Source organism: Orcinus orca, chromosome 6 (genome assembly GCF_937001465.1).
Source record: "Orcinus orca chromosome 6, mOrcOrc1.1, whole genome shotgun sequence".
In the NCBI taxonomy this organism is placed as follows: Eukaryota; Metazoa; Chordata; class Mammalia; order Artiodactyla; family Delphinidae; genus Orcinus; species Orcinus orca.
Window position 1 is genome coordinate 71445076 of NC_064564.1, and position 16729 is coordinate 71461804.

General features: G+C 39.3%; 1 protein-coding gene across 5 annotated transcripts in view; it reads left to right on the forward strand.

The window, feature by feature from the left end:
- The window catches only part of CFAP95 (cilia and flagella associated protein 95), a 123720-nt gene that overhangs the window by 76178 nt on the left and 30813 nt on the right, over positions 1 to 16729 (forward strand). For all 5 annotated transcript variants that reach the window (XM_033440205.2, XM_033440206.2, XM_049710935.1 and 2 more), the window contains 2 exons: positions 609 to 727; positions 1598 to 1657. In XM_033440205.2, coding sequence (XP_033296096.1) covers positions 609 to 727; positions 1598 to 1657 — 179 coding nt within the window. The remainder of the gene's footprint in view (positions 1 to 608; positions 728 to 1597; positions 1658 to 16729) is intronic.

Sequence of the window (16729 nt, forward strand, 5' to 3'; positions counted from 1 at the left end):
GTTTCTCGGTGGTGGTGAGTTCTGAATCTCTGCTGTGAACCTCCACATTTGTGATCTTCTAGAGTTTTGTATGGGAAGAATATTGAATCCTCAGTATCCATTTTTTTCTGAGATCCTCTAGATATTACCATGATGCTTCTGCAATTGACTTTAGCACACCCTGTAATTATCAGGTTTTTCTCGTAGTGATAATTGCTTGATAATTCATTGAATTATCCTCTGTGATAGAGAATGGATAATGATGATGGTATCTGAAGTCCTATGTGATTTACAAAGTGATTGGTACATTTTCTTACTTAGAGAAGTTAAAATATACTAATCTTGAGAAGGAAATAGAAAGCAAATAAGCATTGGAATGTAGTTGAATGCGGTACTTTCCATTTCATGGAAACACCAACTTGATTTTTATTTTCCAACAAAACATAGTAAAGAATTGCCACTTTCACATATTTATGATGTAATCGTTGACTGCTTTGGGACATTTCTTATTTTTTAATGTTAATGGAGTCAACAATTAAAATCAGAATGTACTTCAGAAATATATTTTAGTAACTGAGCATTTGTGGCAATTCATTTATTTTCCTTGTATGCGGCTTTTATTTTTCCAGATTTGGATATCAGAAACACATGAGAAAATGGCACAAGTTTGTTTAAACACAGAATTGGCTGAAATAAAGAGCAAGGCTTTATTGAATGAGGAAACGATAAGCTCTGGAATTATTGAAAGGTATGCTTCATACTGTCCTTTGCTTAGAACAGGCACATTCAGGAAAGGGTTTATATAAGTAGTGAAGAGGTATAGTGGCCCCAGGTACATATTACAGGACCACATCAAGCACAATCAACACATCTCAAGCTTCCATGCTTTCTGTTCATGCTGTTCCCTCTGTTTGGAATTCCTTTCCGTTGTTTGTTTGCCAATCAGCACTACGCATTCTAGGTCCCTCTAAAATGTCATTTCCCGTTTACACATTGTTTTCTGGTCCTGGTTCTGACGACTTAGGTTTGAACCCCATCTCCACAATTTACTTGTGAAAATTATGCGGTATCTATAATCCTCAGTTCATAAAATGGGAATTATGAAAGTATCTACTTTATAGGGTTGTTTTAAGTTTAGATGAAAAGTATGAAATGTGCATAAAAATACTGCCTGACATGCAGTAAGAATTAGGTAAGCTATCATTAATCAGAATTAATTGCTCTCATATTCTTGCTCTCTGAGCATTTTATGTTCTACATAGCAGTTGGACTTACATTCAAGTTATTTATATGAAAGTGTTTCCTCTGAGATTGTTCCTTGAGGGTAGGAACTGTTTCTTAGTCACATCTGTAGTCCTGCAGCCTGGCATAGCGCCTTTCCATGGAAATGTGTGACATAGACTTCATCTTGTATTGTAGTTATTGGACAAAATGCTGAAATTTCTTTCCATTTACTTGCTGGGACATTTTATTTTGCAAAGTGCATTAAAGTTGCAAACATGGAAATCCTTTAAAAAATTATAATAAAAATTCAGCTCCCAAATTAGTTTTATATAGCTCTGAAAGTTTATAAATATCAACTTGACATGTTTTCTAAAAATTGTTATCTTGTTTCCAGGGACACTGGATTGCCTGCCACAGGTTTTGGAGCTCTCTTTCCTAGACACCCATCAGATTGGTATGAAATGTTCAAAATGTTTGTAGTCCCTAAACTGCTGCAGATTGCACAAAATGTTTCTTAATGGTTCAGGAGGTTTGTTTGCAGGGGTGAAGGAGTGAGGGGTGAACCAAGGTCAACAAAGTGCCCTTTATGTGCCATCTTACAGACTTCTTTCCTTTTTTTAAAAAATTGTGTTTATTTTTTTCCAACTTATTAATACCAACAAACCTGTTAGAAGACAAATAGATTATCATTTAAAAACAATTATAAACAGTGATATGTGTGTGTTTGTGTGTGTGTGTGTACAAAAAAATCAGCATTAGACTTCTTTCCTTTAACAAAAGTTTTTTCCCATCAATATGCAAGCAATAATAATAATAATATAGTAGTCAATACTCATTATTCCCTATATTTACAAATTCTCTTACTTGCTAAAATTTATTTGTAACCCCCAAATCAATACTAAGGGTGCTGTTGCAGTCATTAATGGATATACATAAAGTGGCAAAAAATTTGAGCCACCCAATGCACACATTCTCAGCTGAGGTGGAACAAGGCAAGACTCTGCCTTCTTGGTCCAACTCTCATACTGTGTGCAAGTGTCCTTTTCATGGTCATGTATGTTTTTTTGCATTTTTGTGTGTTTTTTGTTGGTGATTTTGCTGTTTGAAATGGCTTCCAAGTGTAGTGCTAAAGTGCTATCTAGTGTTTCCAAGGGCAAGAAGGCTGTGATGTGCCTTATGAAGAAAATGGGTGTGTTAGATAAGCTTCATTCAGGCATGAGTTACAGTGTGGTTGGTCATATTCAACATTAATGAGGCAACTATATAATGAATAAAATGTCTCAAACAGAAACACACATAAAACCAAGGTATGTATTGATTGGTTGACGAAAATGTTGTGACCAGAGGCTTGAAGGAACCTAGCTCTGTATTTCCTACAGAGCTAGGAAGGGGTTCAGGATTTGCTAATTCACAGTGCCTTTATAGAATATTACTGTGAATAATGAGAATTGAGTGTATAGCAAGAAACTACTATTCTTTACTGATACATAAATTTCTTTTGGGGGCAGCATGACTTGTTACTACAGAAAAGAAATTTCCACTCATCTTTCTAAAGAAGACAAACTTTCATAATTTCTGTAATGATAAATAGATAAGTGATGAAATATAGGTACTTACAAGCATGAAAAAATTCTAAGTGTTGGATTGTGTATTATGAAGATATGAGTACATATCATCAGTGGAAATTTAGATGTTTTTGCTTCCTTTGAGAGCTATCTGGCATTAGAGCTAACCTGTTCTGCAGAGTCTGCCTAGGGTGGGGGTGGAGAGTACCCTAAATAATAATGCCCCACCCCATTTCATAGTCATCTGTTATAATTTTGGCCAGGTGTTTTAAACTGTGGGTTCTAATCTTCATTACTCCTGCAAGGCTGGCCTGGTCTGTGTCCCCTACAGCCTGCTGTAGCATCTCTAAGTAGGCTGGAGGATCCACAGGGAGTATTCCCAGAATGATTGTTGAGGAGGTGGGCTTCTGGCTTCTAACAAGGTGATGAACTAAAAACATCCTACTGGCTCCATTTCTTGCACTGAAATCTAGAAATTCCAATAAAGACATGGGTAGACAGAATGAATCCAGAGGCAGACTTTGACAGCTGTATCAAAACTCTGAGAAAATCTTTACAAAATGATGGGCTAGAGCAGAAGATTGCTGAGGGATGGGATGAAGGGAGAAGAGAGAAGGCAGGGTTGAGGTCTCTACATGGAGACCTCGGCCAACCCAGGGTGAGAGCTGTAATCTCAGTGGGCCAGGCTTGGATAGGAGCTGAAAAAGGCTTATCTATTGCATTTTCAAACTTGGATTATATGCTCCAAGTTGGATTTTTCTGCATTGATTTTGACTGCTGTTTTCAGCCCAGGACAGAAAATGAGACACCCAGGGCTTTACACAATAGAAATTTTGATGCCAGCAACCTACCTCCCTGCAGCTCTGACCTCAGCATTGAGATCTATAATGCCAGTACAGATAGCCAGGAGGACCCTGAGTTGTCTTCCCCAACTCCAATTAGGGAAAGCAATCTCGGATATAGAGGAACTAGGCAGTATATCTTGAGGAGAAAGAAATGCCAGGGAAAATAAGTGCAGTTAAGCCCAGAGAAGTGCAGTAGAGGCACTCAACTCATATCTCCTATGCATACACTGAAGACACCAGCTAAGCCTCCCTTTTCAGTGGACCACTTATGTAGTCATCAAAAGCAGAGGCACACATTAAAAAAAAAAAAAAAAAAAAGCAGAGGCAACTGATCGTCTTAGTAATAATACAGATGAATTCCAGGTCTTAAAAAAATATCATGACACATGTAAAGAACAAAAGCATCATGAAGAATGAAAAGATATAGGCAACCTATACCAGATGAAGTAGACCTGATGGAACAAATGTAACAGGAATTTAAAACCAATGGAACCGAAATTTAAAGCTTTATTACTTAGAGAAATAAAGACAGTTACAAAATAAGGCAAAATAATAAAAATCAGGTTGACATTAACTTCCCAACAGCAACACTGGATGCAAGAGCATAATATTAAAATATTGAAGGAAAAGAATTTTGAACCCAGAATTATTTAAATGTGAGAGTCAAATAAAGATACCTTCAGGCATATGAGGACTGGTTTCAGACTTACTATCCTGCCACAAATAGCTACAGGACCGAGCAAAACATATTAGGCAACTGTTGTCAAGGGTTGGATAGCAACCAGTGTGGTTCTGTGCTCCTGAAGATGAGATGTGAGCATCACTTATGCACTGAAGTCACTTTTCCTGGCTGCAGCGCAGTGGGGTGAGCCCATGAGTAGAGCAGTGTTATTGTTGAGCTGGGAGGTGGGAATAGGAATTTAGAGCTTCTGATGTAACTGGAATTTGTAGGATACAGTATTGGACAGAAGGAAGTTGTGTTTGGAGATAGGAACAGTAGTCTGCATGGGATTTCCCTCAGGTTCTTAGTGAAGGGCTGGGCTCTGCATGCACTATCAAAATAGTACATACTCCTGCTTTTAAAAAATCAAATAGAACTGTCTATAGTGTATTCTAAAATTTCACAATGGTACTCCCTCCTGCATGGTAGTATTGTGTAGTGGGCTTTAGGGCTCCATTACCTGCTTTCAAATCCTGGCCCTGCCACTTACTAGCTGTGTGAACTTGGGCTAATTGCCTAACCATTTTGTACCTCATTTTTCTTCATCTGTAAAATGGGGATGATAATTATAAAGCTAGGGTTGTTGTGACAATTAAGCAAGTTAATACATGTAAAACAGTTAAAATAGTAATATGTGCATACATGGTAAATGCTATGTAGATCAGCTGGGCTAGACACTTGGCAAACCCTTTTCATCTAGAAACACATATCTATCAGTTCAGGAAAATATTCTTTTTTTTTTTTTTTTTTTGCGGTACGCGGGCCTCTCACTGTTGTGGCCTCTCCTGTTGCAGAGCACAGGCTCCGCACGTGCAGGCTCAGCGGCCATGGCTCATGGGCCTAGCCGCTCCACGGCACGTGGGATCTTCCCGGACCGGGGCACGAACCCGAGTCCCCTGCATCGGCAGGCGGACTCAACCACTGCGCCACCAGGGAAGCCCTCAGGAAAATATTCTTGATTTATTTCATTGATGATTTATACCCTCCATTTTCTCTGTTGTCACTTTTTGGAAATCCTTTATGTGGATGTTGGTTTGCCTGGCCTGGTTCTCTAATTTCCTCATCTTCTCTCTATTTTATATTTATCTTTATTGTCTACTTTACTCTCTGTGTCTTCAACCCTACTACTGAATTCTCTTTTTGTTTTCTGAATCCTTCTGTTTTTATAGAATCCTTTTTTGTTGTTTGTTTCATGACTGAACTATCTTATCTGTGTGGGGATGTTAATAGTTTGTTTTCCTTAATTTTTTTCTTCATGCATCGTATCTATTTCCTCCCAGATACTTTTTATTAGTTTGCCTTTTATTTGTTTGCTTGGTCTCTATCTTCCATGCTAGAAGCTTTCCTCAGATGTTTGGTAATTAATTCTTGGTTCTCTGTGCATGATTAAGAGATGAGGGTCAGAACCTGTGTGTGAAGCTTGTTGATTTGGAGCTTCACTGGAGGAATCTAGGTGGGCCATTTTTTTTTGTAGAAGCCCTGGTATCAGTATTTTTAGTCTTTCCTCACGGACTAGTCACATTCCCCAGAGGAAGTTCCCCAAATTGCCCATCTGAATGGCGAAGGGCTGGTGCCTGTGTTCTTGAAGTGAGTAGGGCAATTGGCTAGGACATCAATAGTAATCCTTCGTCGTGTATGGTCACCGAACTGTGTTGTTGGTCAAGAACTTTCTCTTTTACCCTTCCTAGTGAATAAATTTCTAGTTTCCTGCTGGAGTAGGGGAGGGGCCGTTATCCAGCAGTAGGGTGTGGAGGAGGAGCCCAGAGCTCGTATGCTTCTCAAACAGCTCTCCCCCAATCCTCCTTTGCTGATTTAGGATTTATTCAGCTTTCTGCTAAGTCAGAGACCACTCGTCCATCTCTTGAGGTTCCAAAATTTATTTCTCTTGTCCCTTTTCTGTTCTCCTTGTTCTTGTGGGTTTATTTTTACTTTTTTGAGTAACTTTGATTTTAGTGGAGCTTTTTGAGGAAGCAAGATTTGATGTGTACATTCAATCTTAACCCTGAAGTCGTTCAGTCTCATCTGAAATGTCACCTCCTCCAGAGGATGTTCTCCTTGTTCTTGTGGGTTTATTTTTATTTTTTTGAGTATCTTTGATTTTAGTGGAGCTTTTTGAGAAAGCAAGAATCGATGTGTACATTCAATCTTAACCCTGAAGTCATTCAGTCTCATCTGAAATGTCACCTCCTCCAGAGGACCTTCCCTTCCTACTGCCAGCCTATCTGCTAGGTCCCTTGTGGGTGTTCATAGCACCATGTACTTCTTTTATCCTTACACTATTCATTTAGGTTGCTGTTACTTATATTCTTATTTGTCTTTCTTTCTGAATTCAGTGCTCTGAAGCGCAAGGCTGTCGCAACTCTCCCCTAGTCTTAACAGAGAGCCTGACCTGCAGCAGATATAATTAATTTCTTGAATGAACCAGTTAGTTATTTCTGATGTTGAACAGCAAATTATAATGGAAAAGGGGTATGACTAATTCCTATTTTACTTGATTTAGGACTTTAAGGCCTGAAGAGCCAAAGTTGTTCTCAATTCTATTCTGGTAAATACATTAAATGACATGGTCTTTTAGAAAATCAGCCCTTATTAGTTTGAAATGCTAGAATTACTTGTTTGTTTTACTTGATTCACAAGTATTAGCAAGGAAATAAATACATGAGCACCATCAACCATCCTCCACTAATTCCATATGTAATTCTTTCTTTCAGTTAATGTACACTGATTATAGGATGTTCCATACCATAGAATGCTGTGGTGTTTTAGTTCTTATTTATTTCTATTTTTTAAAAAATAAATTTATTTTAGGCTGCGTTGGGTCTTCATTGCTGCACGCGGGCTTTCTCTAGTTGCAGTGAGCGGGGGCTACTCTTTATTGCGGTGTGCAGGCTTCTCATTGTGGTGGCTTCTCTCTGTTGCGGAGCTCGGGCTCTAGGCGCATGGGCTCAGTATTTGTGGTGCATGGGCTTAGTTGCTCTGTGGCATATGGGATTTTCCAGGACCAGGGCTCGAACCCGTGTCCCCTGCATTGGCAGGTGGATTCTTAACCATTGCGCCACTAGGGAAGCCCAATGTGGTATTTTAGAATCTGCTGTCTTGAATATTAAATATTCTTTTGCTTCTTGCCAACTGTACAGCTGTAGGAGTTAAATGTCAACTTTAAAAGGCAATGAATAAAAATGAGTTTGCTCAATGGACCAAAATAATGTGCTTCAATTTATAAAAGAAAAGCTGTAATCATAATGTAAATTTAAACTTCAGGTTACCTCAGTGGAAAAAATCAGAATATAGGTATAGCTCTGTTATTAAGGAGACATTAATCAGATGCATTTATCTTAATTTTAGATAACATCCATTATGTAGTGATGGCATTTGACAGTCTGTTTCTTTTCTCACAACTCAAGCAATAGCCCACCTACTTTATTTTGAACCAATGTGATGGAGACGCAACACTGTTCTTCCTTAAATTGGCAGCAAACGTCTCAGTGGAACATACTGAAAATCAGAACAACTAGAATGTTTGACACCACTGGACTTTTCACTCCTCACCTAAACTATAGAGACAAGGGCTTGGTGGATAATTCCTTCCACATATGTCACAGATGGAGATAAATTTTAAACAAATCCAATATATGGAACAGTCAGGTTGAGACCAAAAGTGATATTGATGACTTACACTTTAAAAATGAGATCAGTATGCTTTGAGGCTAGATTGAGCTCATCCAGAACTAGAGTTATTGCTTCTCTTGACAGTCGATCGCATCAGTGAGTTACCAAGAAATTGGCGTTGGCCAGTGATGGAAGGGGTGAAATCAAGGAGGCTCAAAGACCTCTTAGACATTAACAGTGCTCTTATGGTCTCAAATGGATACAGCTGCATGTTTAGGGGTCTCTAACACACATTACTTTTACTACATGGATAGAGACTTTAAAGTTGTAGCAAAGTAGTGAGGCACATTGCCTTTAAGGCACATAGGAAAAGTGGATGGGAACACGAAGATGTAAGTTAATTTAAGAGTCTTTCTTTGCCCTCCTACCTTGTTCTCAAGAATCCTCAAGGAACTTTCACTTAATTTGGAAGTACTCTTTATGAGGCATGGAAAACTCACTCACTAATTATCAGAAGGCTCCTTGATGTCTGATTATCTAATACAAAATCACATGATTCGTTTGTAGAACCAGACAGTTGTAGCTGATTTATTCTAAGAAGTAAGGTTTTCCACATATAATATCTCAACTGTGTCTGTGACCATTTAACAAACAAAAAACCAGAAAGCAAAATGATAGAACAACAGAACAAAAACTATATAAAGCAAATCCAATTTTGAAAGAGATATAGTATAAATATAATTTTAAGATCATATTTCTCAGAAACCCTTATTTAAATATACATATATAACTGTATGTGGTCCTGGGATAATGGTTCACAGGAGAAGTTCTTTTTTTTTTTTTTTTTTTACAAGAAAAAGCCAATTCTGGCATAGAATATTTGCTGGGTGAGAAGCAGGTCCATGGGCTCCTGGGTCAGTTTGAGGTCAGCGCAGAAGTACTGACCACCTACTAGAGGATAGAGAAGAAGCAAGGTAGACCTCTCATAAGGTCAGCTCTAACTAATGTGTCCTGTCATTTTTGCTAAATTTCATTGCCTTCTGGTGGTAGTGATTAGTGTTTATTGTTGAAAGTTTATGATAAATGTGTCTAGTTCCCAGAATCATCCAAACGTTTATGTGATCCACATGACGGGAGAAGAAAGAAATTAGTAGTGTTTTAGATCACTGGGTAGCTTTTTGGACATAATGTGGTTTTTAAGAAAGGGTGTAGGAAAATAGGAGACCTGGATTCTACTTTGGGACCTATACTAAACCTGCTATGTGACTTTGTGCTGGCTAATAACCCTCTCTGGGCTCCAGTTGTTTCCATCTGGAAAATGAGAGGATTGAACCAATTAATCTGTAAAGTCCTTTCCTGCTCTAAAATTTTATGGTTCTAAAGGAGAAAGGCATCTGTAGTCACATAAATGGACAAGTTAAATGCGGCCAAAAAGTAGGTGAGAGGCTTCCCTGGTGACGCAGTGGTTGAGAGTCCATCTGCGAATGCAGGGGACGCGGGTTCGTGCCCTGGTCCGGGAAGATCCCACATGCCGCGGAGCGGCTGGGCCCGTAAGCCATGGCCACTGAGCCTGCGCATGCGGAGCCTGTGCTCCGCAACAGGAGAGTCCACAACAGTGAGAGGCCCACGTACCGCAAAAAAAAAAAAAAAAAAGTAGTTCAGACGGTTAACTTTTCATTGTTGGCAGAGAGCACTTATCCATATGTGTGTAGAGTGATTGCCTCACAGCAGCAGTAGCAAGCTTAGGCCACAGTTTAAACTCTCTCAATTTACTCCTCTCACTGGAGCATTTAACATTTGCAAAACCTTTAGCCCTCTTCAGAGGAAAGGGACTGAATATGAATAGCAGGAGGTTATTTTTTTGTTTTTTGTTTTTTCTCAAAGTGCAAGGCATTTACTTTCTTTTCTACTCAGGCGCTTGTGTTGTGGCTTGTCTCTTGGTAAAATATCACCCAGTTGTTGGACATTTGTCCATAAGAAAAAGAGTTTAGAAATTGCCCTATGGTGATGGTGATGAGGATAACAACAAAGAAAATGTGGACAGGAGAATGGAGTGGTGAAAAGACTATGGAATGAGAATGAGACAGACCTGAATTCAATTCTATTTTTTTTTTTAATTTATTTATTTTTGGCTGTGTTGGGTCTTCGTTGCTATGCGCGGGCTTCCTCTAGTTGTGGCGAGTGGGGGCTACTCTTCGCCGTGGTGCGGGGGCTTCTCATTGCGGTGGCTTCCCTTGTTGTGGAGCACGGGCTCTAGGTGCGTGGGCTCAGTAATTGTGGTGTGTGAGCGCTGGAGTGCAGGCTCAGTAGTTGTGGCACACGGGCTTAGTTGCTCCGTGGCATGTGGGATCTTCCTGGACCAGGGATCGAACCCGTGTCCCCTGCATTGGCAGGGGGATTCTTAACCACTGCGCCACCAGGGAAGTCCTTTGAATTCAATTCTTGATACCCTTTCTTTTTTAAAAAAAATTATTTTATTGAAGTATAGTTGATTTACAATGTTGTGTTAATTTCTGTTGTACAGCAAAGTGATTCAGATATATATATATCATACACATATATGGGTATATATATATACACATATGTATATTCTTTTCCATTATGGTTTATCACAGAATATTGAATATAGTTCCCTGTGCTATACAGTAGGACCTTGTTTTTTAATCCATTCTATATAAAATAGTTTGCATCTGCTAAACCCAAACTCCCAATCCATCCCTCCTCCTTGGCAAACCACAAATCTGTTCTCTATGTCTGTGAGTCTGTTTCTGTTTTGTAGATAAGTTCATTTGTGTCATATTTTAGATTCCGCATATAAGTGATATCATATAGTATTTGTCTTTCTCTGATTTACTTCACTTAGTATGATAATCTCTGTGTCCATCCATGTTGCTGCAAATGGTGTTATTTCATTCATTTTTATGGCTAATATTCCATTGTGTATAGATACCACATCTTTTTTATCCATTCATCTGTCGATGGATATTTAGGTTGTCTCCATGTCTTGGCTATTATGAATAGTGCTGCTATGAACATATGGGTGCATGTATCTTTTTGTTGATTCCCCTTCTTATTTGTTGTAGGACCTTTTATTTCTGTGTGTCCAGCTTTCTTCTTTTGGATAACATTCTCTCTCCCATTCAGTGCAGTCCAGTTAGTCTGTATGATAAATGGGCTGATTCTGTTCACTCCCACCTCCCCACAAACCCAAGTGTTGGGCATATGACCCAGGCCAGGCCAATCAGAAAGCACTCTAGGATAGTAATCAGAGTTTTGAGCAAGGTGCCCTCTAGTGCTCCAGGTGACAAGTTACAGAGGGTGTCTTGCTGCTAGTGGAGCATCTATCTGTAAATGAAGCTAAGCAGAGGTGTGGAAAAAGAGTTCCGATTATATTCTTTTTATGTGAGCTGGTATTTCCCCTTTTTTTTCTCGTCATCAAGCTTGAATAACTTATAACTTGAGTAATACTAATAATAGCAAATACTTATATGGTGTTTATTATGTGCCAGGCACCATTATAAGAGTTTTACATGTGCTGACTTATTTACTCCTTATAAAAACTCTGTGAGTTGGTTCCATCATCATCTACATTCTATGGAGGGGGGAAAAAAGGTACAGAGAAGTCAAGTAACATGTTCAGACTCTCACAGCTGGTAAGTAATAATGAGCCAGGATTTTAACTGAGACAGTCATACCTCAAAGTTCATGGTCTTAGCTACTCTACTAAGCTGCTTCTCTGAATGATAGATCAACTAAGACTCTGAATATCACTTTCCTTTGTAAACCCAGAGCTGATAATTGCTACATTTAGCCTTGAGCACCAAACTCTTGAAGGAAGTACTGGTGAAAGTGTGGTCACTTGTCTCCCGAGGTGGCCGCCAACGGTTCCTTCCCTCTCTGTACATGCATGCTACAGCTCCGTTGAAGAGGCAGAGGTTATTCTGAGCTGGCCTTATGACTGGCTTTGATCAATAGAAGGTAGCAGAACTGACGTCCTCAGACTTCTGAGTGCAGACCTTAAATGGACTGGTAGTTGTTGCTTTCTGATGCTTGGACTCTAGCTAACATGCTATAAGTAACCCAAGCCACATGGTGGAGAACTAAGACACTGTATTTGACAGCTCCAACTGAGCTCCCAGACAACAGACAAAACCAGCTGCCAGCCATGTGAGTGAACTATCTTGGATATTACAGTCTAGTCAAATACCTGGATGACTGTAGCTCTAACTGACATCACATGGAGCAGAAAAACCACCCAGCTGAGCCCATCATCTTACATAATAATCAGAGATAATAACATGGTTGTTATTTTAAGTCAGGAACATTTAAGCCACAGCAATAGGTAATTAAAACAAACTTCATGTCTCTAACTACCATGATTACATGGCTACTTCTACCGTTATTTGGCCTATTGGTATAGTTTTGTCATTGCTAATCCATCAGGCATGCAAGCAGTTCAAACTTTTGAAACTGATGAGCTAATAAAACAAATGAGTGGTAAAGGTTTTCAAAATGTCAATGTCGTGTAATTTATATTTAATCCCATTTCCTTTTATCCCATGGCCATTAATGATGAGCCTCTATTACTAGTATTACTCTTTATAATATTGGAAGTTTATGTGATTGTCATAAATTTATCATTATTTATAATTACTTAAAATAAGTCTTCAGTGGGTCCCAGTGGATAGTACTATGTTATGCATCTTTGAGCCACAGAGGTGTTTTCACAGGAATAAGAACTTTCCAGAATTACAGAAATCTTTGCTGCTATCCATATTTAATTTGGTCCCATATTTGCTACTTACATAGTTAAATTATTACCCTAACATGTAAGAACAATATATTGTTTTCAAATGGCTTCCAAAAGTTATTAGGCCTGAAGAAATTCTATTTGTGCCACATATCTGAGTTTATTCTTTCAACATAAACATTTAATGAGTGCCTATTATGTATTAGGAGTATAGAGACAAAAGACACCCCCATTCCTGAAGTAGCTCATTATCTCATATATGAAACAGAAAATTAACCAGTCAATACTCATGTATTAGTAAGGAATATACTTGACTGAAAGTAACAGAAAACCTAACTAGTAGCAACTTGAATAATTAAGGAATTTGGTCATCTAGCATGAAATATAAGGGAGTTCAAGACTGATGTGGCACCTAAACAATGTCATCAAGGATACAAGGTCTTTTTGTCTTTCTTCTCTACCAGCTTTGCTAGGTAGCTTTCATCCCCATACTCTCAAGATGGTTACTATGTCTCCCAACAGCAATCTGTTCTAGAAAGGAAGACGTGGGAAAACAAAGAGATAAAGGAAACCCTCTTCAGGATCTTCATTTTACATCTATTGGATAGATTGTGAGATGGCCACCCTTGGCTGGCCACCCTTGGCTACAAGAGTCTTCTAATTAGAGAAAGACAAGGGAGAAGGGAGGTTGGAATAGGGGTCGAATAAGCCAACTTATACCCTACAACATGCTAGGGTAAACATAGTGATACCTGAGTTGAATCATGAAATAGGAGTTGGAGTTAGCCAGACCAACAGGAGAGAAGGACACCCCGGGCAGAGGATATAGGCTAGGCCATACAAAGGCAGGGAGGAGTGGGACCTATGATGGGCATACCTGGTTCACAGAGTACATGTTTGCACTGATGACAGCTAAAGTTGGAGAGGGATGCTGGGGACAAAGCAAGCAGGGCCTGAAAGCTATGTTAAAGAATTTGGACTTTATCTTGCAGGCAGGAGTGAAAGGTTTTCAAGTGTGGTGTAGGAATGATCAGATTTGTGTTCATAAAGCAGACAACAGATTGGTAGGCACCTGAGACTACAGTCAGAAGACTGTTGAACTAATCAAGGCAAGACATAATAAGGGCCTGAGCTTTAGTGATGGTGGTGTGGAGGGAAAAAAGGGTTCAGATTTTAGATGTATTAAAAGAGAGGAATAGACATTTACTGGATGATTGGTTAGTTATAAGGGTAAAGAAGACTTGAGGTAGAATACCAGGCTTCTGGCTTAGGCAACTGGGGGTTAATGGGGCCATTCATTGAGGCAGTGAAGATGGGAGGAAGAGCAAATGTCAGATAGCAAGTGGATATTTGAGACTGGAGCATAAGAGAGGTCACTGACCCAGACCCAGCTGCTAATATAAATATCTTAACTAGTTCCTCTGCCTCCAGTCTTGTCCGTTTCAAACCGTTCTCCATCCAGCAGCTTGAATAATCCAATTAAAATGCAAAGTAAGTCATTCTTCTACTGTTTACTTAATATCATTGCAGTATTGTTTTTTTCTTCTAGTGTTAATGAGCACATACTATGTGTCTGGCACTGAGCTAAGGGCTTTCGTACCTTATTTCATTTAATTCTCATTCTTTGAAATGGAGGCTGCACCTATCTCCATTACAAAGAGGTTCAGAGAGGTAAAGTAACTTTCCAAAAGTTCCTTACCTAGTAAGCACCAGAGCTGGGCTTTAAATTCATGTCTGGTCTGTCTGACTGCAGAGGCTGTGTTGGTTTTAACCACTATAGTACGCTGTCTTTCATGCTTAAGCGGACAGAGTGCTCCGTATCCTTCAAAGTACTTTCACATGCATTGTCCACTATCCCTTTCCTCCTAACATTCATTACAAGGTCATTTGGGTAAGTATTTTATTAATTGTATAGATGAGTAAATCAAAGCACAGAGGCAATAAAGGACTCCAACTCCTCATTAATTAATCCATCCCTTCTATAAATATATATAGATTGGATACTAATAAGGGAAATTAAGATGCACAGGGTTTAAATTACTTGCTCAAGGCCCCATGACCACTTGGTTGTAAAGCAGAGACTAGAATCTCTGGGTTCAGAGCTCTGTGTTCTTGATGGGAGGGGAATACTGCTTCTAAACTGCTAGGGAACTAAGTCAGGGCTTGGCTTGGATCAGGAGTAAAAGCAGATTCAAATTATCCTCCACTTCATCTTTCCTCCCCACCTCTTTCCCACTGGCTTCTTCAAGGTTGTTTTCTGAAAAATAGTCCTGGCATTCAGCAGTTGTGGAAGAACTGTCGGATTTGGTCTTCATGGCTTCCTTAGTAAATAGAAGGAGGAAATGACAGGGATATCCATTTTAGCTCAATATGAGATTTTTTTTTTTTAATGATGGTTGCTTGTCGAGAATGAGACAGAATTTCCCAGAGTGGCTGTAAGATCCCCCTTCCCTAGTACCACACAGAGTCAAGTAGAATTCGTGGCCCTCTGTGGCTGTACTCATTCTAAATAATGGATGCTGCTTCTACTGCTGCCAGTAATCAGATTAATTCCAAATTAATTCTCTGCTTCTTTGAGTTACTAACTTAGATGCAGATTTTTAGGTGGGACCATCTGATTTGTTGAATAGATGTCACATGCCATTATTCTGGCTGCTGGGAAGGTGGGTAAGAAAATATCTGCCCCTTCTCTTGACAAAACAGAAAAGAATCAGTTGACCTTTAAAGTTCTTCCAGATTTAAGAAACCGTGATTCCAGGGTACATCATCTTGTCCTAGATTTTGGTACATCATCTTGTCACAGAATCACACGTTACCACTGGTGTTATTGCAGCTCTAGGTATTTTAAATAATACCATGGCTTTAATGATAACTTCAATATCAGACTCCTTTTCCTTTCTCATCTTACAAAACACCTTTAGTTGTTCTCTACCTTACAACTGTTAAAGGTTGAAGAGGGCATATGTGGCAAACTGTGGGTGGTGCTGGGTGAAAGCCAGCTGGCGAACTTCCAAGCGTCCTTTCATGGTGGCATTATCTTGGTGAATTTACCAGCATCTGGTCTTTAGTTTTACATTTCCAGGAAGACAATTTTGTCTGTGCTTCAGAATTTATCTGACTCATGGAAACTGACTTGTGCTCATTAAACTCAGAAGAAAAGCCAGAATTCTAATTAGTTAATTTATAATGAGAAATAAAATCTTCAAGCACACTAGTCATGTCAGCCTAATAAAAGCATTCTCTCTCAGTAAAAAAAAAAAACTGTATAGAAAGCCAAACTGTAATCAAATGGTTGCCAGTTTGCTTGGAATCAGAGTGAAGGGAGTTAGTTATATGATTACAATGATCAATGGCCTCAGACTTTGACTGCCTGATTGTAATAAGACTCTTTTGGTAGTAAGTGAGAGAAGGCACAATTAAAATTATCTTGGACCAAAAAGGGAGTTTATTAAAAACAGTATTGGAATACCTCATGGAACTCTGGGAAGGTCCATTGAAGAGCTGGGCTTCAGAGACTGCTGGAATCAGGACTAGAAAACGTCCAGGATTCTCTTCCTGTTGGCTTCATTTGCTCCCTCTGAGTGTGGGGACATTACATCCCATGGTTCTCATCACAGGAGAGTGACTGACCCTTTCCCATTGGTGTCTATTAAGAAATCCCATGGGAGATCTCTGACTGACATGGGCTGGAGGCTGACATTTGGACCTATCAGCTATGGATAGTGATGGAGTGGTAGAGGAGGGCCACATGGCATAGGCTTGCTCCTGTGGCTCCAGACGTGAATTAAACTCATTGTTGGCTGCCATAAGTTGGATTGGAGCCCTGACATTGATATACTCCAGCTCTCTTCCTATAACCAGAGAGGTCTATTTATGAGCCAGAGCACCTCTTCCCCAGGATATGCCTAGAACCAATGCCTCTCTTATCTTTCTCCCCTTTTGCTCTCCTGAGTTTCTCTGAAGGCCATTTCTCTTCTAATGGACTTGATCTTTCCTTCCTTATATTGTTTATTTGGCTACAACTTTAAGCTGATAT